Here is a 26,288-nt window from a genome sequence, read left to right on the forward strand (position 1 = left end):
TCAAAATTAGGTAGGGAGGATAAAAAAATAACAATGCCCAGAGAGGAAAGAGATCCACAGGGGATACTGCCACAAAGGTTTAATCACCCACTGATCTAAGGAGACAGCCAATCCTAAAGCAGTGGACAGTGTCAGAAAGCAGAAACCTACCAGGACAAGACTAATGGAGAATCTCTCAAATACTGCCAGGCTCCTCATTAGAAGTTTTAAAACCCAAGAGGACCAGCTTAAAAATGATTTCACCAGTTCACCATGCACAATTGCTCAATCCAGTGACCAGGCATGCTTGTACATTCTGTACTATCTGTAAGTGAGAGAGAACTACTGCTGGAAGCAATTCTAAGAAATTACTTTAGTTGACACAGCCTATGATTACAAAGGCTTATGTTACTGTTGCAAGATAAAAACAAAAATAAAACTAGAGATCTTCACCTGGTTCATTACTTTAAAACATGTTCAGTCAGTAAGTAAAGGCATCAAGGAAGGGAAGAAACTCCTCATAACAATTCTTAGTACCTAGCAACACTTCCGCCTACCATGGGTTAAGGATGAGAAAGATCTGACATGTCCAGCCAGCAATGTCATCTAAGCATCTCTCCAGACCAGAAGTCAGTAAGGCCCCTGGACAAGATGTGCAGAATATCAATATACTTATAATACTTTGACTTTGCTAAGAAGCTTTGTACATAAGCTAAGGAACTTACAGATAAGACAGATCCTGCAAGAACTCTGCATTATCCATCACCAGCAATTGACTCCCATCAGCTAAGGAACTAATCAAGAGCAATTCCTGACACAGAAGCTATATCCTTCAATTGCCAAAGCAACCATCCATAGTCAATCACATTAAAGGCTACCGAGAAGACCAGCATGACCAAGATAGTCAACTGACCCCAACAATAGCTAGCCTGAGTTTATTTGTGCCCCTAATCAATGGGTTTCAAGCCTAGAAGCAGCCTGAAACCAACCTGGAACATATCCAGGAACTCACTGGAGTGGAGGTGACCTGGAGCTGAAAAAAGTGAAAGTCTGAGATGGTCTGAGGGTGAGGGCAATTAGTAAGTGCTCCAGCATCAAAGGATGACTGAGGAGACTGGTAGACCTTTGCATATTTTGAAGATAGCTGGCTAACAGACGAGCTGAAAATCCCTCTTAATAGTATCACAACCACACCACTATCTTTAAATAGCCAAAATAGACACAACTAGAGAGAGTGGATCTCAAGGAAGCAAAGATGCAATAATCTGACCACAAATCACTTAAAGTCTAGTGAAGGGAGAGAGGACAGTCCAAAGGGACATGTTTATCCATTTCTCTCTCTCTACAGGCTGTGCTGGCTTGTCCTTAATGTCTTTGACTCATCAGACAGGGTGTTCCCTATACTATCTACATTTTTTGTAAAAGTTAAATCCTTAAAGCAGTTGATGTTAACTCCTTAAAACTCTTTATAGGTTCTATTTCTAGAATATTTTGTAATTCTACAAAAAAATTAATAAAAATGAATCCATCGTAGGTCCATTGTAAGTACTTACCAAATGTATCAAGTATATCTGTAATTAGAACAAATTTACTTGGATAAAACTGGATTACTGTTGTGTCCGAAAGAAGTTTAGAACACTAGAAAAGAAAGAAAAAAGGAACAAAGCTTTACCAGGAGGATACAAAATTCTGTTTACCCAATTTAAAGGTAGTCAGTGATGGAATTAGCAAAGGAGAGTGCCATATAAAAATCCCTAGAGACTTTGGAATCGTTTGACAGAACACTGCAAGATACCTGCTGTGACAGATATCGCAATCACATGCAGCATCTTTGAGGATGACATTGTATTAAGTTTTTGAATGGTTTATGTATCATTGTGGGTCAGTGATTGAATGCAACTCAGCAGGGGTGAGTTACCACAGCTCCTCCAGGAACTAAACAGTTGGGGCAGAAGGAGAGATTAAGGTGAATCATCAGGCACACCTGCAGCAGGGTACCATCCCTTGGGAAGATTGGCATATACTGGTTCAGACTGGGTTTTCCAAAGACCGTCAGGTAATGAAAGGACATTGGTATAAAAGGAGATGAGTTTAAACTGACACAGGACCTTCTTTCTGATTCAGCAAATGGACAGGACCTTCCCTCTAAGGGAGACCCCAACCATTGCAGAAGTGTTGGAAAGACTTTGGCCTACTCTGACCCTACAAGGTCAAACCTACAAGGTCAAACCTGAAAGTTTCCTGCAGTCTTTTAAATTTATCACATAGCTCATTTGCGCTATATTTCCAAGAGAATTTTAGTGAATAATACTTAGTTGCTTTCCCAGTAATTCTTTGTTATCTCTTCTATGCGTACCAAAAACAAAACAAAACTATCACACACACAGACTCACATACCCAACAGTGAACCCACAAGCACAGACCTTCCTCCCTTTATGGCACTGTGCACCCCCCATGGGCACTCAGGATACTCCCTCGAAGCAAGTACTGCAACTGTACAAGCTGTTGCATGGAGTTGTGGAAGGCAAGGCTCTGTGTGTACTTTTCCATTTCCCTAACAAGGTTCTCTCACAATCTGGCCCTAAATCAAGCTACTTCTAGTGTTGTGATGCGGCTGGGTTTTTGCCCCCTATTGACAAATGTTTAATTCTGGGAATAAAGTATGCCCCCGCCATTTAGTATGCTCATAATGTTGTACTCTTATTAGGAAACTGTTTACCTCTGCAGTAAGAGGGAGTAGTAATATGTTTAAGAGTATCTCAAATTCAGAGTGATCCAGCAATAGTGAAGCTCCAGTAAAGGTATTCCCTCATTCACACTCTTTTCTAAATATCAATTTATTGCATTTCTGTTTCCTCCATCTCTTACCACAGGAACTGGTATAATATTTCAGTAACTGAAATATAGATGTAATTAATGCCCAGGCCTAGAATCAGGTAGGGATTAGAATTTTCATGGAGAATGAGGGTTCCTATGGGTGAGAAGTAGTTATGCATATAATATTAAACTTTTCTTATGACATTACCCAGGGACCACTGAGAGTGTTGTTTTTTGGGGGTAGGTGGGTTAAGTAAATCACAAGATGGGAACATCCTCAATTTTGGTATCATTCTAAGAAACATGGTCTGACACAGAACCATGTCTTAGGATCTTCCTTTGACTTCCTCTGAAAATCCTTTTGTGATATTATATACACAGAAATCCCACAGGTACTACATTTATATTCTGTGTTTTCCTCTCAACAAAGGCATTGTAATATGGTATTGTATTTTCTTGTGATAAAATACTATTAGGTCACCACACTTTTCATGACAATTTGCTTTTTTTAATAATATTGCTAATTCCCTGGTGCTACTAAAAGGCATAATCATCCAAATTCAAAGATCATTTTCTTAACTCTATTCACTCCTGATTTATGTTTCATTTCCTTTGTAAACTTTACCAGCATTTCCAACTTAAACAGCTTTCCAAAGGGGATCCGCTACTGGAAAAACAACCCTGACTTTATGTAACCTTTCCGGATGACTATTAACATTACATCAGTGTCTCAGTTTCTAAGGTTGTTGCAACTTCACTGCACTCTGCCTCTGGCCTCATTTAAAGGCAAATTCATACAAGTTTTAACATTCAGTTGTCCTATTTCTTAACACGTGCCATCCCCCACAAAAGAGTAATTTACAAATTAATACAGCTTAAACATCACTAGAGAATCTTTGAACTGTTTCTGTGCTTAATCAGATTATTCAATTACTTTACTAAACCAGGATAATGCAGAAAACAGCAGTTTACGCTAGCCATCGTTCCATTATTTTGTTGGGGGGGGGGGGGGAAATCAGTGGCCAATAAAAATTTAACAACATTGGTTTTACTGACTCTATTGTACGGTTTAACAGCCTTTTATCCACTTCTCCCACAAGCACCTTCACGCTTTCTCCCATGTTACCCCTTATACCTACGAATCCCCTTTTCCTCCCCAATCAAAATCCCCACCTTATCGTGTATAAGACTCACTTCCAAGCCGTGATTACTACTACTGATGGTCTTATTACACATACGAATTGTGCACTCAGCCAGCCTAATCTAAACTTGCTTGTATTAAGGGTTTCCCTGTCCTTTCTTCTCTCTCCATATCCCATCTGTCACACCAACCTGTTGCATCTTGTTTGTAAGACTGTAATCTGGCTGAGGCTTAACCTGTCTCTTGCTATATGTCTGGACAGAACCTAGCACAATGGCACCAGACCTGGCTGGGGCCTCTAAGTGCTACCGTAGTACAACTAACATTTTAAAACAAAATAATGGAAAAATAAGTCTAGGAGAAGCAGTACTGTTAATTTATTAGATTTTCAGTCTAGGCAGGCAGACGGCAAATTTTAACTGTGACTTGATCCAGTGAAACCTGCTGAAACAAGTTTTCCATCTAAATGTTAATTCATTTTTCCTGACTGTACTGAAGACTTGCAAAGTAAAGGTATTTTTCACTCCTTTGAATTATTAGGTATCCAAACCAAATAGATATCAACTTTAAAGGGGAAAAAAAATCTACCTAGAAACTGATGACATGGCCAAAAGCAGGCTAAGTTATTGCCACAGGTGGACAGTAGTCTATATTTGGCATCAGTGAACACTTAGCATGGCAGCTTTCTACTCCACTTCACTCCAAGAGGTCCATCCCCTGCAAGACAACAACCTTTCAGGGAAACAATACTTGTGGCCAGTGATGACAAAAAAATGCTGAAGGATCTAACAAATTAGCATGGGCACCATACATTATAAGGAGATCAGCTGCCAGCAATATCAGTAGTCTCTGTTCCGTACCCAAAAATGAATCAAGATGGGCAAGGATAAAAGAAACCTGGTAATATATTGTCCCTTCAGTTGTGATGTTAGCTTCAGGCAACCCGCACTATCTCAGGAACTATTTTTATCCCAGGGTAAAGTTTCCCAGCTACTGCCCCCCAAACCATTTATTATTTGTAGAGGATAGTATATAACATGTGTAGAATATATCCCAATATGATACTACAGTGATGAGCCCTAGATAGAGGTTTAACTTCAACTGATGTTTGACTAATAGGAGGTCCTATAAGCTTTATTTTATTTGAAGATAGATGAATCAAAAACTAAAAAATAAATTAAAACTTTCATTGCATCAGAACAGTGTTAATGAATTAATCTAAGCAGAATTACTGCCAAAAAGACATATATTTAGAAGAAAACACTCGCTGTTTCAAATATTTTCCACATATGATCTACACTGCAAGCATCTCACACTACATGTATTTGGAATATGATATCAACTTCTTTGAATAATGTTTACTTTGTAAGTCAACAAACAGTCCTTGAAAGGAATATAGCAGCAGTTTGCCACATCCGATGAAAAAAAAAGAATTTTTACACTGGAAGTCTACTTGATGCAACTCTAAATATCTGTTGCAATGAATTTCAGGCTCCCTTTGCAGCTACTTTCAGAACTACAGACTGGGAAATAAGCATGTTCACTTCTACTAAATGAGCTCACAGCTTTTTTGTGCCAGAGCAGTGAAACAATCATAAATGTGTATTTTTTGTAAGCCAGAAATAAATATTTAATGTGATAAGCATCTTAAAGATACAGATCTATTGTTTCTAAATTATTAACACAAAGCATATGTATCAGAGAGAATATCTTAAGCATTCTTCGATCATCTAAGTATTTTGATTTCCTCAAGGAGCCTCATTTTATTTCAAACCAATTAGGCAATTTTTCATCTCTTTAATACTTGATCAACTTCCAAGACGTTATCAGTTCATAGTTAAAAAAAATGGTGAGAAACTAAACTCTTAGTAACATCTTAGTCACAAAACATCAGCTTTTGCAAAAAACATAAGTGAATTTCAATGGAGACCAGTGAACTATGTACTTCCTTTACAAAACTGATTTAAAAAAAAACAAAAAACAAAAACCCAAATGATAGAATGTCTAGAAATAAACATTTAAGAGATTCAGCCTATTCTGCATATATTTCTTCATCACTCCCCCACACTTAACTTTGCACCTTAGCATTTACAAAAAAATACATTCACAAAGGTAAAAATGTCAAATTCCCAATGGTACTAAAATGTACAACATAAAAGCATTTTCAAAGTCTCAATTTTTGGTATCAATTACGTTGATTTGTGTATTATTTTCCATATCATCTAAGCACAGTATTAGGAAAAATAAAACAAAAATAAAAAGATCACGTTAGAGGAAGATGTATGTGATCACCAATAACTTTACTGCAATTTAACTATTTACAACATTATAAATCTTAGAGAGCTAAAAAACCATATAATCATAAAAATCATATAATCCATTCCCCTTTCTAATTAAGATTATTCCGTACAATACATTTTCTTGAGTTTTGTCCAGTCTAACTTTAAGTGTTCTCAGTTATGGGGCTTTCACTACTGCCTCTGAGAGACTTAAACCCTGATCCAACAAAGCATTTGAGTGCATGCTTAACTTTAAGTACAATTTCAGTGGCACTATCAAAATGAGATCTCTCGAGCACGTTAAGTGCATGCCTGGATCAGCACCGTGGGCTAGGGAGTCATCATGACATTCATACTACTTTATTAGTAGCAGCTAGCTCTCCAACTACTTAGGGCCAGAATAAGCTGGTAATCATATAGCAAAGAGTTTTACACACTTTATGCCTACCCTCAGAATTCTGAGCATGGTGGAGGGGTCCACAGCAATCTTATAGCTAGAGTAACATTCACTCATCTTTTTGTTTTCTAAATAAACAAAACTCATTATTTTTGTATAACACACGCATAGTTAAACTGACCTGGATAACTATTTTTAGAGCTTTTACTTTCTGATCAGAGGCCCAGGCATCCTTCAGTGACTGATTGAGGTCTTCAATCCGATTCATGTAATCTTGCTGAGTCAAATTCAACAGCTCTTTTTGTGAACCCTGACAAGAAAAAACAGCAGCATTTAATAAAGAGGCAACCAACAAAAAGAAGATACCTATTACTTAGCCAATCTATTAACCTTAAACCTAACATTTCCTAATTTGAGATTCATCAGCAAGGTTGGAACCTTAAGATCCACTGCACAGGCTCTGCCACTTGAGCTAACATGCCGTCTACGCTACAAACTTTTGCCAATGCAAGTTAAATCAGCATAGAGCTGCCGCAGTTGGTATATCACTTGTACACTTGCCTACTTGGTTCCTTGCATCAGTGCTGCACATACGCACCTGGAGTGCTTGTGTCAAAGCACAGTACGATGAACCATGGATAGGTATCCCAGTGTGCAACTCACCACCGTCCAGTGCACTCTCTTAAGAAGTTTTGGCAATGCATAATGGAGCAGAAACAAGTCACACAGAGGTGACTGGGAGCAAGAGATTAACTTCCCAGGATTCAACTTTCCCCATCCCCAAATTTTCATGCCTTTTAAAAAAAATCCCATGAACCCACAAAGCCCTCCTTGCTGTCCACCATCTCTGACAGAAGCATGGAGCCTGCCTAACTGTGACCTATTGTCATGAGAGTTGCAAGCATAGGATGCACTATCCTGAGGTATCTGCAGAGCTGGAAAAAGAACTGAATCAGCAAGGAGCATGACAATTTCTTGGAGGATAGATTGCTGTGGAACAAAACAAGGACCAATTCAAGGTTGCAAATGGCATTCACGGAGCAGCTACAGGTAGCAGAGTGCCGAATCTAGGCCCAAGAAATGATTGGTGGGATTGTACTGTAATGCACGCTTGGGATGATGAGCAGTGGCTGCAGTACTTTCAGATGAGAAGGGGAGCATTCCCTGATCTGTGTGCCGCACTTACCCCAGTACTCCAGGGCAGGGACACCAAAATGAGAGCTGCACTGACGCTGGAGAAGTGATGGGCGATAGTGCTCTGGCAACTTGCAATACCAGATTGCTACCAGTCAGCGGGAAAGCATTTTGGAGTTGGAAAATTAACCATGCAAGTCATGGAAAATTAGTCATGCAAGTGTGCAGTGCCATTGTCTCATGCTATGCAGGACTGTGACTCTTGGCAACGTGCAGGACATAGTGGATAGATCTCCAGCAATGGGCATCCCCAGCTGCTGTGGAGCAATAGACAGCACTCATATACATACATTATATATTCTTGCACCAGACCACCTTGCCACAAAGTAAATCAACAGAAATGGCTAATATTCTGTGGTTATGCAAGCACTGGTGGATCATGGGAGATGCTTCACTAACATCAGCGCTGGGTGGTCAGAGAAGGTGCATGGTGCTCACATCTTTAAGAACACAGGACTATTCAAAAAGTTACCTGCAGGTACTTTCTTTCCAGACCAGCAGATTACCACTGGCAAAGTTGAAATGCCAATAGTGATCCTGGGGGACCAGGCCTACCCTCTGCTCTCCAGCTCATGAAGCTGTACACCAGCCACCTCAACAGCACCAAGGAAAGATTCAACTACCAGCTCAGCAGGTTCTGAGCTTTTGGTAGATTGAATGAATATTGGCGTTGTTTACTCACAGCACGGTCTTAGTGACAAAAAACCCCCAGTGGTTATAGATGCCTGCTGTGTCCTGTATAACATCTGTGAAGCAAGGGAGAAAACTTGCCAGCAGTATGAAGGGCAGAGATCCATCAGCTGTTTGTTGAGTTTGAACAGCCAGACACAAGGACTATTAGAAGAGCTCAATGTGAAGCTATACATACAGCTAAGGGAGGCTTTGAAAGAGCACTTTAACAATGAGCCACTGTAACGTTATGGTGTATTGTTCTCTCCCTGATCCTGCTGTTTTGGGGCCTGTTAGGAATTATGTGGCACTTCGTGTACATCTATGAATAAACGGTGTCAATGCACCTATTAATTTTGTGGTGTTTGTTGTACATTTATGATTACTACACTGGTGGGGTTGTTTTTACTGATCCAATGAGTTGTGTCATACTATACAACAAGTGGGTGCTTTCAGTACCACCAGGCATTCTGCAGCATATGTTGAGAATTAATAAAGATAAATAATTTTCCAAACAACAGATTTTTATTATGTAACAAAACACACTGCAAAAAAAAAATTCTGTGCAAATTAAATGCAAATACATTAAAACCTTCATACATTTATGGAACAGCACTTAAAGAAGTGGAAAGTGCATTCATGTCCATTTTACCTACACATACATCAACCATGGCTCTCAGGTCACTGTATGTGAAGTCTTTAAACTTCCCCAGGGTGGAGTGGCAAGGTAGGGATGCAGCCCCTGATGCTGCATGGAATATTGGGGCGGGAGGTGTAGGGAAGATGCTGTAATGGAATTATCTGTGGACTGCAAAGGGAGGCAAGCCCATGACTGTTGAATCTGTAGTTCCACAAGAGTCTGCAGCACCTGTGTTGGCTGCCGGAGATGCCCCATTATGTCCTGATGCATCTCCCTCTCCTTTTTCTGCACCTTTCTCCTGTCTGCTCTTTCCTTCTCCACACAGTCTGCAATATTCACCCTCCAGACCCTCTGCTAAGGATCTGAATCAGCACTGGATCTCACTGTACACATCACCATGAGTCCTCTTCCTTCTCCTCCTTGCCTGGTGCAGGTGTTCCATGGGTGTGGAGGGGCAACCCCTCAAGGTTGCAACTGCTGCAGCTACAGGTAAAACACCCAGAGGTACCATAGTCGGTACAGTCACAATGGAAAGTGAAAGTTACGATTCAGAACCCCCCTCCCTTGCTCCCCTAAAGTTTTAAACAAGACATGCTTATTGACACTTTTGCTTCAGAGTGCTTGTGGATGGCCCAACTCACAGCAGCAGCCATGATGAGTTTGACCTGGCAGGGACAAGGGAAATGAGGAGAGAATTGCTCAAGTGCATGAAATTACGAGAACCAGGCAAGGTCACTGAATATTGGCACCGTCTTCCCACAGGCCACGGTGATTTTAGCTGATATCTCACTCGTGAGCATGACAAAGGCACAGAGAATACAGCTGCTGCTGGAGTCCTGAAGTCACAGAGGCCCATATGCTGCTAGCCTGTTTATAGCAATGGTGCCTGCCGAAGTTATTGCCAACTGGCATGGGAAAGTGTCCTACTGCAGAGGAAGAAATAAGGCTGCCATCCTTAGAAACTTTCTGGAGAGGATTGCAGAGTACCTCCATGAAAGTTTTGTCAAGATGGCTCAGGAGGATTCGAGGGATATCCCTGTGTACATACACAAACTGCTCCACATTTCCCCCTCCCCCTCGACCCCACCTAACTCTACAGGGGAATGAAAAGCAGATAACTTACTTTTACCAGAAGAGGTAGTAGTACAACAAGGAGAAGTAAAGTTAACAAAAAGTCAATAGCAGTGTCCTGTTAAGCTGGGGGCACCATCAGTACATCATAATAATAAGAAATACAATTACATACTTACCCTGAGGTTCTTTCCCCTCCATCGGGCTCACCCGTACTCACTGGAGTGCGGTAGAGTATCAGACAGGTCCTGACTTGTGACATAGCGGGATCCCCTGATAGCATGTCCCTCCTCCTCGCTGTTCTCGCCACGGGCCTGCGACTCAGGCGCTTCAGAGGTTGCAGGCAAGGTGCTGGTGGGGTCTCCAACACATATGACCTGCAACTCTTTGTAAAATCAGCAGGTCTCTGGCTTGGCACCAGATCAACTGTTAGCCTCCCTGGCCTTCTGGTATGTCTGCTGGAATTCCTTCGCTTTCACATGGCGCTGCTTCAGATCCCTGTCATACCCCGTCTTCTGCATTCCTCACGCAATCTGCTCATAGATGTCCACATTTCTACAGCTGGTCTGTAGCTGTGCCTGCACAGCCTCTTGTTCCCACAGGCTAAGGAGATCCAGCATTGCCGGTCTACTCCAGGCCAGACTGTGTCTTGAGCATGTATCTGGCATGTTCAGCTGGGCAGCAGCACCCAACAGTGGAGAGTGCTAGGTGTGCTCATAAGCTGGGCAATCAAGAAAAGGCACTTAAAACCCTGTGAATTTTTGAAAGTGTGTGTTGTGGGGGGAAGGAGGAGGAAGAGTTTCTGGTCTCCATGACCCCTGGACAGCGCAGTTTGTGACCAGAGCACTCAGTGTTGGGCATTGGGGGACAGCGGCTGGAGGGTATCACAGATATTTGCTGACAAGAGAGGAAGGGTGAGACTTAGGAATCGTGGGTTCCATTCTAGGCTCTGGAGGGCTCTCTAGTGGGCATAGAACCTCACACTACATAGTTTTAGGCTGACATTTAAAAAAAAAAAATCAGCATTAGGCAGAAAAACAGCATAGGAAATATTACCCCTAATTAATTCTTAAAGTTTGGCAGTTACAAACAACTGAAAACTGCATGTTATAATGGGAAATGAGGAACCTTAATAATAGGCTGAGCTACCAGCCCCTCCCCTATAATAACTGTGTTTTTAATCCCACCATTTTAGTAGGATGCAACAGAACAACACATGCAAGTTGCTTGCTTTGTTGTAGCAACTCACTAAACAAATGTAGCCCAAGCTGCAGAGATCAGAGCCAGATATGAACTTCCTCTAAATCCAGGGAGGGGAGATACTGAGTCTTGGGCTTTGGTTTAGGCCCATAGAACATTTCTTCCTGTACATATTCCCAGCATTTATGGGACTATTCCTGGTGACATCAGCAATGCTGGTGTAGAAACAAAGGTAAATAAAGCAGTTGTGCTGGCTCCGACACTGGAAACATTACTATACAATATTTGCCAAAAGAACAGAGAAAAATCGGGAGGCGAGATTCTGCTTCTACTGAAAAGGGCAAACACAATGAAAGCTGAAATAGATACATAATGTACTTGACAGTGCGCTTTTAAACCTTATACTCTTTATATTAACCAAATACCTTTAAAATATAAATCAGAGCTCAAAGAACACAAGCATCAGACTGACCCTCATGCTGTTAAGCCATTTTTTCTAATGCAGTGGTTTTCAAATTTTTTTTTTTCACGGACCACTTCAAAATTGCTGAGGGTCTCGGCGGACCACTTAATGACCTTGCCAAATGTTGTTTGTACCGTCAGCTAACTATTGTAAAGCATTTTGGATAAAGAGCTATATATTTAAAAAAAAACACTTAATAAACGTTTCTTTGTTCTACAAATAAAAGCACACAACTCTCATTTTAATATCAGTAGTCCTACCTTTCTAATGTGATGGATATGCCCTCTCCCCCCTACCGCGGCAGCCACCAAGCTGGGGCTGGAAAGTTGGGGGAGTCTCCTCTGCTGCAGCTGCCTCCGAGCTGGGGCTGGGAAGGAAAGGGGATATCTCCCCCGCCACAACAGCCAGAGCTGAGGCTGGGACAGAGGGCCATCTCTCCCTGGCAGCCACAGCCCTGGAGCTGGGGAAAGTCGCCTTTTTCTCTTGCCACGGCAGCCCTGCACATCCCAAATTCCCCCCCAAGACCACCACCTCACCTTACACGTGCGTCTTCTCCAGGATCCATGCACCTAATTAGTGAAGCCATGCCTGCACGGCTCCACTAATTAGGTGGGTAGCCCTTCATTCTCTCACGTGCGGCCGCCCAACCGTGCACGTTAGAGAGAACTATCTGCGGACCACCTGAATGGAGCTCCCATGGACCACAGTTTGAGAACCTCTACTCTAATGAAAAAACCTCATAAAAATTTAAAGGAATACAGAATTTCATTGACTGCTATTAAGTTGTAGCAGCTGCAGAAATAAAGTGTCCTTTGGTTACTTTCAGGTCAAGTACAACAACAGGCCTGAGTTCCTCTAACCCTCCAATTCCTTTTCATATGAACACCATTCTATATGGTAAGGCTGTTTACGAACAAAGTGTGTTGCAGAATGGTGTGCAGACCTAGGGCAAAAAGTTATTGCAAAGCTCCCAGCTACTAATTTGTGAAAAATAAAGAGCAAGACTCAAACATAGTCATATCAGAACTACAGCAGGTCACTGTAAAGGATGTAGCAGGAATGACTACCAGGAAAATAAATTGACAAATGGCGTGATGAATTGCAGAAGCAACCACTATTTTGTGAGTGAATACGTTATATATTATTGAGATACACTTATTGTTCCACTAATAGAATCTAATCTGCAGATATTTAAGTAGATGTTACTTTTGACACATGATCCCTTCATGCTGAATTTATAAAATGAACACAATACTGTGTTAATCATGAGATCCAAGTTGAAGTTAGCCATAAAAGACATGGAGGCACTGAAGCTGAATTGGCACCAATTCAGTAAGGTACGCAAGCATGTCAATGGCCTTTCTGATTTCAATGGGACTAAAGTAGCTAAACATATGCGTATTAAGTGCCTGGCTGAATCAGTGCCTTACTTAGGAGAGATGTCAGTCTCTGCAACAAAAGACAGAATAAAAAGATTAAAAGTTGGTAGAGCCTACCAGACACCAGGGGGCTTAAATACAGCAGCTATAGGAGATAAATGATATGGATGTCAGCCCAGTGACTCTCCTTTTGGAGATACTTTTGGGGTACTGGTTGTCAATGAGCTAAAAATTTAGGCCCCAATTCTACACAGACACACACACACACACTTTCAATGGGACTACTCAAGTGCATGAAGTTAAACACTGCATAAGAGTTTGCAGAATCAGGGCTTTTAGGGATAAGCCAGAAAGTTTCTTAAATAGCTTTCATCTCACACAACTAATCTTTTTTCTCTTAAAGTAGAAATGTTTCCTGGACAGTTTGCTCACCTCTTCAAGGTCATCCAGCTCTTCTAGCCTTGTTCGCACCTTCTCAGAAACTGCTGAGCCAGGCGTCGTAGCTTTTCCTGTAGGTAATTATATCTTTGAGTTTAACATTTTCAAATTCTTAAACTATTAAAAAAAAAAAAAAAAAAGACTTGAGGGGAAGAATCAGATTTAAATAAGCTAACAGTATCCAAGACCAAAACAGTGATTCAACCACCTAAAGGCAGCTATTCAGCTGCTAGCATGAGAGACTCCGAGCCTGATTTTCAAACAAGACCTCCATTCCTGCAGGCACACAATGAATGTTGCCAAAGATTCATTCATCTTTTTCTCCAAACATTTCGTAGTGGGCACAGAATAGCAACTGCAGAAAGCGAAGCCTGATTTGAAAAAAAAAAAAAAAAAACCCAAACAAAACCAGACTCTAGATTTTTTATTCAGGTTCTTTGGGTAAGACTCTGGAGCCCTGTATTTCAAGATTCCACTTGCTATGGAAGGTTCTTTACTACTTCGCCTCGCATTCTTAACAGTTTTTCCCATTAACAATACAATTAAAACATTGCGTTAAAAATTAAGATTTTGGTGTCATACTAAACAGCCAGTATAATACTGGAATCCGCTCCTTCAATGCTTCTCTCTCAGACAGGCTGAGAGAATTGTTGGACAGCTTTGCAAAGCACTTCCTTCTATTTCCCCTCTTGTTCCCTTCAAGCAAGCAAGTGGGAAAATTAATAAAGACAAGCCAAATACCAAAATAATCTTGCAATTTTGGGAGATTTGGAGGAATAGTAACAGCCCAGATGTTTTTTAAAGCTGCAATGTAAATTACAGGAGTTGTAGTTTCTTTCAATTACACATAATAATGCACCCAGCAGCCACTAGATGGAGCAAGATAAATATTATTTTTCTTGAATTTGCAAAAATCCAGTGGGACTCATGAGCAACAGCAGTGAATCAGCTCACAGTTGGAGAAAGAAAGCTTTAATCTGAATGCATGTTTTCACCAAAGGTCTGTCATTTGCTCTCTCCTTAAAATAATAGTCCCATGGCACTTGATATAGAGAAACTACTCACCTTTTTCAGAACTCATATACAGATTCTGCAGAGAAACAACAGCATTTTAGAAAGCATGTATTTACAAACTACTTACTTATTTATAAATGATTTAAGAAAGTGTGGATTGATTATTTTCAGTGCTGCTATTTATTCTATAAATTAATGGAGATATAAAGTGTGATTGTAAGCTTTTCGTGGCATGAACCATGTCTCTATTTGTGTTCTAGGAAGTGGCTAGCACACTTTTGGGCTCTCTAAAAATAATCAAGTACTACAGGCCAAAGATCAGCCAGTCTTCTTTATGAATATTTAAAAGCTAGAGCTGCTGGGATGGTTTTCCACTTCATTGCAAATTAAATGTACTGAATTTGTTTACATAGAAAAGGAATAGTCACAAGGTACTCAATTACTGTAGCCTCACAGTACCCATAGTCTATTAAGGTTCTTGCACAAAATTATTAAGAAGCGCACTTACAATGGAGAGTTTTTCAGTCGTCGTGTATCTAGCAAGGATTTCACCACGTTTGCTTGACCATGGTTCAAAGTCACTTCCTACAGCCAAGCTGTCATCTTTATCACGTTTCTTTCTTGTACTATCCTAGGAGGAACACAAACAAGGTGTTCAGCTTCATGTATACCAGGAAGACAAAGAAAGGTGACCAGATATTTTAAGACCTACTGTGTTTCATGTGTTACTGATCCTTGCACAGATTTACAACATTAAAAAACACAAACATTACCAGAACTGCTAAAGCAAAAGAAAACAGGTAAATGAAATTCTCTGATTAGTTAATATGGTACTTTCTATACTGAAACAGCTCTTGCAAGAGCACAAAGAATCAGTTCTATGCAGGTCTATTTTATTCAATCTACTTGAGATAATTAACCTTGAGCTTTACCGTGTTAGCTGCAGTAGTCACTGGATCTGCTGTTGCTGCGAACAATGACAAGGGATCAGTACCGTCCAACACACTGCTTAGTGGGTCTATCATTGAACTGGAAGAAGAGGAGGAGGTAGAGGAAGTACTTCCTTTCCGACCCATTTTCTTGGTCTTGGATTCAGTAACCTGAAGGAGAAGTTGAACTGTAAAATGAAATGATCTACTTCCACTTTAATAACTTACTAGAGCACAAAGAAAAGGAGTACTTGTGGCACCTTAGAGACTAACCAATTTATTTGAGCATCAGCTTTCGTGAGCTACAGCTCACTTCATCGGATGCATACTGTGGAAAGTTTAGAAGATCTTATTATATACACACGAAGCATGAAAAAATACCTCCTCCTATCCCACTCTCCTGCTGGTAATAGCTTATCTAAAGCGATCACTCTCCTTACAATGTGTATGATAATCAAGTTGGGCCATTTGCATCATACACATTGTAAGGAGAGTGATCACTTTAGATAAGCTATTACCAGCAGGAGAGTGGGATAGGAGGAGGTATTTTTTCATGCTTCGTGTGTATATAATAAGATCTTCTAAACTTTCCACAGTATGCATCCGATGAAGTGAGCTGTAGCTCACGAAAGCTGATGCTCAAATAAATTGGTTAGTCTCTAAGGTGCCACAAGTACTCCTTTTCTTTTTGCGAATACAGACTAACACGGCTGTTACTCTGAAACCTGTCATTACTAGAGCACAGATTCTCCAAATAGCACATTTTTTCTCTCTGCTAGGAGTCCCTCAGCTATAATACTGGTACTTAGAGATTCTTTTACCATTTTTATTTCTATTTTCTGCAGCAAAAGGCTCTTTCTCCCCCACCTGTTCTTTGCTTCCTCCTCCCACTCTTGTTTTTATCCCTTCTTTCATGATACTCCTTTAGCTTCAAACAGCCTACCACTTCCTGTGCACCAAATACCCTTCCTTTTGTCTTTCAAATCCACCCTTGAAGACTGCTCCTTTCAAGAAGCTTTCCTATGCAGATCTCCCTACTGACCTTCCAGAGTCTGAACTGCTGCCCATGTATCATAGTTACCAGAGTTAAACTAACCTCTTTGAAGCAGGGACCTTGCCTCTTATGTGTTTTGTAGAGCCCCATGCATGCTTGCAATATTTCATAGAGTGTTTTTAAAACCACAGCTGGTTTAGAGGTAACCCAAAAACAACAAGTGCTACATTGAGCAGTTAGGCAGGTTACTGGTAATGTGATGAGTTGGTCCCAATCTGGTCTTTTTATATATGATGAAACATTTCATAAGTAACCAAGAAGCTGTGCGGGATTTGAGCTGTTCTGAATAGTAAGAGACGTTTTCTGGCATAACACATCAAGACTTTCAGTACTGTGTAAATAGCAACATAAACTCCTAGTACTATAGAAATGGTGGGAACTGCAAGCAGCTGGAGCATCCAAAACGTAGTTCACTGTTACTGCCAGTGACTTTAAAACCAAAACTTTTCTTCTAACAAATTCAACAGAAAATCAGAACTGCCTCTAGTTGCCAGCAGGAAACAGTAGTTTTCACTTTACAGTGATGTTATTTGCAAAGGCTCAAAAAGAAACTTACGGTAATGGGTTTCAGTGGATGGTAGTCCCCAAATTCCACAGGTACAGCCTCCAGTCTGCATGATTCAAACTCTGATGTGTAATTTCTAGACCTTGCATGCCTTAAAAAGCAAGAATAAATAAAAAGTTTTATAGGTGCATCACTGTATATGTACCTGAGAGACTGTAAATATGTAGTTATACATCACACTTGCATAGGTGCAGACATGTTTATACGCTTTTGGAAAGTAAATCAAATTGTATGATGTAAGGTTTCCCTTTGCATGAGAAGCTAATTTGTAAACTGACTTGACTACTTTGCTCTCTTATACTCTAAATAAAAACTTCTGGTCAGTACACTTGTGAAATGAGGTAACTGCCAGTTACTGTTCTGAATTCAAAGTACAGCAGTTGGATTCACCTCCATACCATTTAATTTAATCATCAAAAGGATCAGAATTAGCAAATAATTTACCCATTAGGTAATTTACAAAAGGAATCAATATCCAGCTGTTCCACAGTATTCACAATTAAAAGTTGCAGTGGCCAGCTGACAAGAGGAAGAAAGAACATAACCAGCAATGCAAGAACAAGAAATAAGTCATTGTACTAAAGGCTTCCATTCTTACTGAAAATATTTTATTAAGAGAAATAATTTACAGCAAACTTATATTTTACAGTTTTTATTCTTAATCCGACTTGTTAGCCTGTTGACAAAACCAGACCTTCTTCCATAAAAGAAAACGACTTGTACTTGAAGAACAACATAGATAATGCACTCCAAGTGCTTTGCCTTAAAGGCTTAGCAGCAGATATTAACTCCAGTCACAGCTTAATAGTTTTTCCTCCATTCTATTTTACTATTAATCCCAGTTTCTATTAATCGTTCACTATAATTAGAAATACAATTCATCTTTGAGGTGTGCCGTTAAAGTGGGAGAGAGAAATATAACCGGAGTTTCCATACCGAGACTGGACAGACCTATCAAGGAGAGCTAAGAGTTATATTTAAAAATACTCAAAAATATATTCTTAAATTCAGTAATACATCAAATGAAAACCCTTTAACTAGCACAATCTAGTGATCATGCATGGAACTGAGAGTAAAGATTCTTGGTTTGAGTTCCCAGCTCTGTTACTGTTTCTTTGGGGGCAAAACAGTTTCCATACATGCAAAGTGGGTATAGTTCTACTCAACTCACGGAAGCATCATGAGACTTAGAAGTGTCTATACTCAGCATTTCAGCAAACATTTTCCACCACTGGTACCATACATTCAGCTCCAACAGTAGAGCAGTGGTGATAGAGCTGGTGTAGACAGGGATCGTAGCAGCAATCAGCAAGACCTGGTTTGAAAAGGTTTTCTTTCCCTCTGCCCACTCTACCTGGAACATTTTCCTGACTGTATTTTAATTTTAGAAATATTAGGAATGCCCAACTTGCCTTCCGTTTTATTACTGAAGGACTTTTGGGAGAGCTCAAGGATGTTTACTGGAGCTCTGGTGCCTTAATTGAACCAGCAAGGGTATTGAATGAACAAAGGCTTCCTTTATCGAAAACGCTAGTCCTTAAAACTAAAAACAAAACAAACAAAAAAGCCAGATTTTCAAAAGAGCTAAGCTTCCATTTAGGCACCAAGTATTAAGTGTCATCAGCTTCCTTTGGGCACAATGTGCCTAAATAGGAACTGAGCTCATTTGAAAATCCTGCTAGTGTCTAAAAATTAATTTCCCCCCTCAACTTTCACTTTCTGGGATTTTGCAATGTCACTATTTCACTAGTTTTCTTCTCGTCATTATAGCGTGTTCTAGTCTAAAAGGAATCTGAATTTCTTAGCATAAAAAAGTAGCTGAAAGAAACAAAATATTTTAAAAGGGCAAAAACCCCAATTTCTCCCTGCCTCCCCACTTCTTCCCCTCAACTTTGCTGGTAATCTTTTTCAAAGTGAAAAAGGAATCAGACTACGTAATTATTATTTAACTGATAGACCTTTGTGGCACTCTTGCTATTGCAATTCTGTAACAAGAAATCAGAACAAAGTCATAGCTGTGCTGATCAGTGGAGAAGCTTTGAAGCCTAATTAGATACAAGCAGAGCAAGAACAAGAGTCCAGTGAAACCCACGTGCCTATTCCTTTTGTTTTCATTATCTTCGATTTCCTGCCTTTACTATACATGAGCATTTTCTTGAATTTACTATTGTTCCATGCTTCAGTGACTCTCCTTGTTCACTTGCTTCATGGGTTTATTAGAATTTGTATGAAAATATGTACCCCACACTCTCTACTGACTCCTAATTATAACATTTCTCAAAAAGAACAGGAGTACTTGTGGCACCTTAGAGACTAACAAATTTATTAGAGCATAAGCTTTCGTGGGCTACAGCCCACTTCATCGGATGCATAGAATGGAACATTATATATATATACACACACACACACACACACAGAAGGTGGAAGTTGCCATACAAACTGTAATAGGCTAATTAATTAAGGAGCTTTTTTTTTTCTCCTGCTGATAATAGCTCATCTTAATTAATTAGCCTCTTACAGTTTGTATGGCAACTTCCACCTTCTCTGTATGTGTGTGTATATATATATTCTTACTATATGTTCCATTCTATGCATCCGATGAAGTGGGCTCTAGCCCACAAAAGCTTGTGCTCTAATAAATTTGTTAGTTTCTAAGGTGCCACAAGTACTCCTGTTCTTTTTGAGGATACAGACTAACACGGCTGCTACTCTGAAATACAACATTTCTATTACACTGTTATACTTACAGTTTTGTCAGCATTTCCATTACATCTCATTTATAGCGGTTTCTAAAGAACATTTAAAAAAAAAAGTCCTTGACAGCTGAAGCTTGGCATAACAGCCTCAGCCTAAAGGCAATTGTATTATAACTAAATTTTAAGGCACCATTTGCTCTGTGTATGCATGTATATGAAGTGAGCTGTTTGATTCTGTAAGCATTTTTTAAAACTTACATTTACATTGTTTTAAGTGATCAAGACCGCTTGTAAGGTAATTAATATTCGGGGGAGAGCACGACTGGTTTAATATTATCTTCTATTTATTCACTGAGGAAGGAGAGAGAGAAGGTTAAACCTTCCATTCTTGGTGGAAAGCTCATGACTATGGAGCAAGCTTTCATCAGAAATCAGACTGACTGATCCAGTCTTCTGGGAAACTGTAAGGTCCATGTCCACATGCAGGCTATACCCTATAACAGGCAGGTTGCCTTGTTCTACCTGAGTCTGGCACTTAGAAGAGCAATGAGGGAAGAAAAGCAGCAACCACGTCTATTGGGAAGGCACCCCTTTTATTGGAATGGATTTCTATATGTATTGCGACAATGCACCTCCTCCACCTCGGCGTGTACCGCGTTTCCCCTTCTGCTGGTGGGGGCATGGAGTAAGTCAGCCCCACTCTGGACTGTATTTATTCTCCCACTTGCGGGTTTATTTCCCAATACTTTTCTGGCAGGCCTCAGGGCCAGCCCAAGGAGTGCCCCTCCACCCAACAAAAAACACAGTTCCAACTCAAAACAAAGGGGAATGCCTTTTCCTACCACCCTGTGAGGCTTTGTTATTGGCCCTGGGGTGCCAGTCCTTCCCCTAAACAGTCTGTTACATAGCTTCCCCTGTAGGGAGGAGAGCAGCCCTCCACCCTGGAGCAGACTCTCCCTGATACCACTAGCCCTGCACTGCCCTGTCTCTCCTTTCCCTCCTTTCACCAGAGAAGGAGTTTGTAAAGGTCTCAAGGAGCCCTTAATTGGACTCGGGTGTCTCTACTGCATATTCCCCTAAGTATGTAACATTTTAACACAAGCGTTTCCTTAAAATAGCTTGTTTGCAATTTTCACAAAATAAAGTTTTGTTCGACTAATATCCAAGATTTATTTTTTGGTTTAGCTATTATCCCCAAACAATGGCCTGTAATTAAATTGCTAACAAAACCCTAATGAAATGGGCATTCGAGAAGTATTAACAGAAAAACTTCAAGAATGGATCTTAAGAGGCACCTGTGGACATATCTGACTTTAAGCCAAATACTTGATATTCTTTCCTCACTCATAATATTTACAAAGTCTCATTTTGATATTAAACTATTAAAAAAGTATGTGGGTGAGTACTATATGGAAAGTTTCAGCCTGGAATGAAATTCATTCAAGCAACAAGCTCCTTTTACTTTAAAAGAGGGCAATTTATATTTTTTAAACATCTTGAAAAGCTATTTTAATAGTGATGCAAATAGCACACTGGGTATCTTATTGTGCCCCTTCATTTCAGAAAAAGCTGTGCCTCCATCTGAAAGCTGAATAAATTCAATTTATTATTTAAAGGAACAAAAGCTTCAGGAAAGCAAGACTTCCAAAATCAGGAATTAGTTTATTTACAAGCAGCCATGCAATTTATGAGGAAGGGAAACAATTATTGCACATATTTTTCTTTATCTTGTCAAAAGAAAAAATATTTCATCATTTCCTTATCTTGCTTGCTCTAACAGAAATTGTACTATGTAGCTTATTTCCTAAGTATTTTCTTCAGTTCTGCATTCAGTTTTCCAGAAGTAAAGAAACATTTCATATTACTACAGAAGCAGAATTTGTAACCTAACATGAACCAATAGGGACATCCACTGCACTACAAGAGGAACAGAATTTTTATCTGGCTTCTTTCTCCTCCCCCCATCCCTCTCTTTCAAAAAAAAATAAATAAACATTATAAAATCCAACACAATCAAATTAGATCCAAATTCTGACTGCCCTAGATTGTTCTTGCTTATTTTTAAAGACAGTACATAAGAAAGTCTGTTCACAGGACATCTCTAACACGCTCCTGTGAAGACCTGTACAGACCTGTACACCCACAAAGCTACCTCATTATCCATCTTCAAATCCCTCCTCAAAATTCTATTTTGCCCTGATACCTACAAAAAAAACCAACAAACCTGATAATGGTTAGGCTGCCAACGTGCTGATACCACTGCCTATCATGCTGACCAACACAGGCTCACTGTTTCCTAGTACTCCCCTGTCTGCTTGCGTCCATCTGTTCTCTCTTATTTAGTTAGGGTATGTTCACACTGTTGAGGCTATACAGCCAGCATATAACCGCATCGTACAGATGCTGCCTACATGGACAGAAGGGGTTTTCTGTCAGTGTAGAAACATCATCTGATGGTAGCTACATCAACAGATGTATTCTTCCATTGACATGCCTGCATCTACACTGGTGCAAACCTACACACAGGTGTGTTTTTTTCAGTAATTTTTTTTAAAGGTTTCAACACAATGCCTTCCAGGCACCTCCATGCTACTGCTGTGATTTGGCATTTTGTAAGACCATCAAAGAAAAAACAAATATACGGTTACAGAGAGGAAAAAGCACATGGAGCCTTTATATATCCTACATGAATCACAGAGCAAACTACAGCAACTCCTTTGGGGTTATCCCATCTTCCCACAAAAATGCAAATAAGTAACACCAATCCCACATTATTAAAACAGATCTGAATGTATCTCCCCTTCTTCAGAGGAAGGATTTTACTGTGAGGTTCAAGTATATTTTTTTAACTTCTTTCAGATAGTCTCAGTTGCAGACTTGTGATAATATAATTTCAAGGGTCTTTTCATGGGCGCATTTGAAAGAAGCACTGTCACTGAAGGAACATGTATGTATGTATGTATCCAAATTAGAAATGAACTTTCTAAAACATTGCCACAATTGAATAGCTTACTGCTATTTCATTTAGGCTTCTGGCTTCCTTTTAGACCCCTTCCAAAGCAGCAGTCCTGAACCAAGGAGGAAGTTATCGGTGTTGTTCTTGATATTTGTTTTACTGTGGAAGTCCCTTACAGCACAGAAAGCTTTGGTCAGGGCTACCGGTACAGACTGTAGGAAAGGAGGGAATTAAACTTTACAACAGCTCCACTGCATGCACCTCCGAAACAGGTGAGCTTCGCACCCGGGGGAAGGCCACTGCAGCTTTGCACTAGGCTTTCGGACTGAGTTAGCGGAGAAGCAGGGAACAGACTAAGCAGGCTGACAGAGCAGAGGTGCCTTTCACCCTCTTTTCTTTAAGCTGGGGGACAGGGAAGTCCCCAGCCCACCCCGCTCGGGAGTCTGTAGCCGGGCTCTGCTTTAGCCCGTTGGCTCCAGACAGGGGAAGATCAGGGACCCTTCCCCAGGAACCAGCTCCCACCCAGCCCAGCCGGAACTGCTCCACCTCAGACTACGCGAGTCCAGACCCGTTACCGCCTTCCGCCGCCTGCCCGGCTCGACTGCCTCCTCACTCAGCCCTGACCCTTCCCGACACCTCTACCCGTGCTTCTCCCGGCCTTACCACGGGAAGGCAGCCATCTTGCTTCCTTGTCACGTGACCCTCCTTCTCCCCCCCCCCCACCGGCCGGGTCTTTCACCGCCCTCTCCCCGCTCGCCCCGCCCCGCCGCCAAGGCTGCCATGATTGTGCGGGGCAGCCGGAAAGGGAAGGTGCAGGCCCCACGCGACGGCGGCGGATGGCTCTCGCTGAGCCGGGGGGCAGCTGCTGCACTCCTGAGCCAGCCAAAGCCCCGCGCGCCGACGCCGTGTCCTAAAGTGAGAGAGCGCAGCCCCGCTAGGCACGCCCCAGGGGCTAACGGCTACCCCCCAGGGAAAGGCTCCTCCCCCACCCCACACACTGAGGGGGCTAACCCCCGGGGAGAGGCTCCTCCCCCCACCCCACCACACCCACAGAGGGGGCTACCCCCCAGGGAAAGGCTCCTCCCCCACCCCACACACTGAGGGGGCTAACCCCCGGGGAGAGGCTCCTCCCCCCACCCCACCACACCCACAGAGGGGGCTACCCCCCAGGGAAAGGCTCCTCCCCCACCCCACACACTGAGGGGGCTAACCCCCGGGGAGAGGCTCCTCCCCCCACCCCACCACACCCACAGAGGGGGCTACCCCCCAGGGAAAGGCTCCTCCCCCACCCCACACACTGAGGGGGCTAACCCCCGGGGAGAGGCTCCTCCCGCCACCCCACCACACCCACAGAGGGGGCTACCCCCCAGGGAAAGGCTCCTCCCCCACCCCACACACTGAGGGGGCTAACCCCTGGGGAGAGGCTCCTCCCCCTGCCCCACATACGGGGGGCTAACCCCTGAGGAAAGGCTCCTCCCCATGCCCCACACACTGATGGCAGCTAACCCCAGGGGAAAGGCTCCTCCCCCACCCCACACATCGATGGGGGCTAGCCCCATGGGAAAGGTACCTCCCCCACCCCACACACTGAGGGGGCCTCCCCCACTCATATTGGGGGGATAGCCACATGGGAAAGGCTCCTCCCCTGTCCCACACATGAGGGGGGGCTAACCACATGGAAAAGGCTCCTCTTCCCACCCCACATGGTGGGGGGCGACCCCTGTGTGTGACACACCTCTCCCCACTCATACTAGGAGCTAGCCCCAGGGAGGAGGCTCCTTTCCCCACCGCACACACTGATGGGGGAGCCTACCCCGCTGTTTAATTTATAATGAAAGAGGTGCTAGGGGCTCAAGCAATTTTTTTTACTTTCATAACTGACATTGCAAGCAGAGGTGCCAGGGGTATGAACTGCCAAGCCTAGAGGTTCCAGGACTCAGCCCTGGCACAAATTAAGCACTGGCCTCACCTTGGGGAGGAAGATGTCTCCCCCCACACACTGCAGGCACCCTTTCCTCGACATCCTGAAGGGGTCTTTTTGGAGCCCACACATGCACCTTGAGGCAGCTTTCCATGCAACTAGGGATCAATACAGAGTGAGCCTCTTCCAGCCTCTCCACAATGAAGTGGCCTCACACATCCCCTATGCACTGCAGGGATCTCACACTCCCCAACCTGAGGAACTGGCACCTTGCCCTGCTAGGCACGGATACACACACAAAGTCTCATTCTCACACAGGCAATGATGTGGTCTCCCCTCCACACCCATACTGAGGTGTGGGGAGGCTCTAGACGGGTGAACTCTCTCACAAGAAGGGAAAATGTGAATGAAGTTGTTCCCCTCCCCAGTGATGGGGAAACCTTGACCTGGCATGTAGTGTCTTTCACAGGCAGTCAGTGAAACCTGGGGCAACAGGTCAGATCACTGCTTTGGTGAGGTCGAATAGCACTCATGTCAGTGAATATGGACCATTTGGTTAGCAATGGATTAATCAGGAAATACTGTACAGTACCACTTATCTGTACATATGTACTGATAGCCCCAGGCTCCCAAATCCTGTAGACTCACTGACTCCCATTTATTCAGCTAATTGCAATCATTTCCCCCAGGGCTGATTAGATTACATGCCACCCCACATTGCTATTCTTCACTGTTAGGATAAAACTTTTATTTCTCCACACCAAAGCAAGATCCCAACTCTGATATTCAGATGTCGGCAGTTGCATACATATAGAAAGACCAGAATATTAGTCAAGATCCACCATGGAGAACTGAAAGCAGAATTTTCTTCTCACTCTAATTCCTCAGCGTATGCGCAATGTGCCCCGCCATTTGATAGCATTGGCATCAGCCAGGTGAAGAGCCGGTAGCCCACTGTCAAAGTCAGTCAGCAGGCACTCATCAAGGATATGTGACATAATCTGAAATTGACCCCATCTACATTGCAAGTTGTTAGAGAAACCCCATTTGAATAAATTGGACACAATTGCTCTGTCCTGTTTGAAACCGGTTCAAGGATGACCACAGATGCCTTGGCAGGTCAAAACCTGGTGGACAGATGGTTGGGTCGGTGACGAGTGATTAACAACTGTCGTAGCTGTTGTCATTACGCCAAGCAAATTCTCTGTCGTGTCCTGTGGCGGCATAAGTGACCATAAAGGACATCTAGAAGACATGTGAACTGAACATGTCTGAGTACAGAGGCACATCTCATTTCTCACAGCTCTTGACCAGGAGCATGATGGAAGCCCCCTCATGGCAAATATGAGGCAGTAATTAGATGTCATTGTGTAATTTGGATAATTTCAATCGGCCTTCTTAAAATTAACCCTGTAGTTTTAATTAGGATCAATCTATTTCACCTATCCAAAACCATTGTGTAGTTAGTGTGTGCTCTTACCCAGGT

General features: G+C 42.0%; 1 protein-coding gene across 4 annotated transcripts in view; it reads right to left on the reverse strand.

Moving 5' to 3' along the window:
- VPS35L (VPS35 endosomal protein sorting factor like) overlaps positions 1-23,602 on the reverse strand; it is a 120,265-nt gene extending 96,663 nt beyond the window's left edge. For 3 of the 4 annotated variants that reach the window (XM_073362283.1, XM_073362284.1, XM_073362282.1), the window contains exons 1-8: positions 23,545-23,602; positions 17,221-17,320; positions 15,614-15,781; positions 15,190-15,312; positions 14,733-14,757; positions 13,662-13,738; positions 6,795-6,923; positions 1,533-1,617 (exon numbers count right to left, since the gene is read on the reverse strand). In XM_073362283.1, the coding sequence (XP_073218384.1) occupies positions 1,533-1,617; positions 6,795-6,923; positions 13,662-13,738; positions 14,733-14,757; positions 15,190-15,312; positions 15,614-15,781; positions 17,221-17,320; positions 23,545-23,561 (724 nt within the window). In that variant the 5' untranslated portion in view covers positions 23,562-23,602. The other variant, XM_073362285.1, reaches the window with a different exon arrangement.
- Positions 23,603-26,288: the final 2,686 nt, after the last annotated feature.

This window comes from Lepidochelys kempii, chromosome 10 (assembly GCF_965140265.1).
Source record: "Lepidochelys kempii isolate rLepKem1 chromosome 10, rLepKem1.hap2, whole genome shotgun sequence".
Classification (NCBI taxonomy): Eukaryota; Metazoa; Chordata; order Testudines; family Cheloniidae; genus Lepidochelys; species Lepidochelys kempii.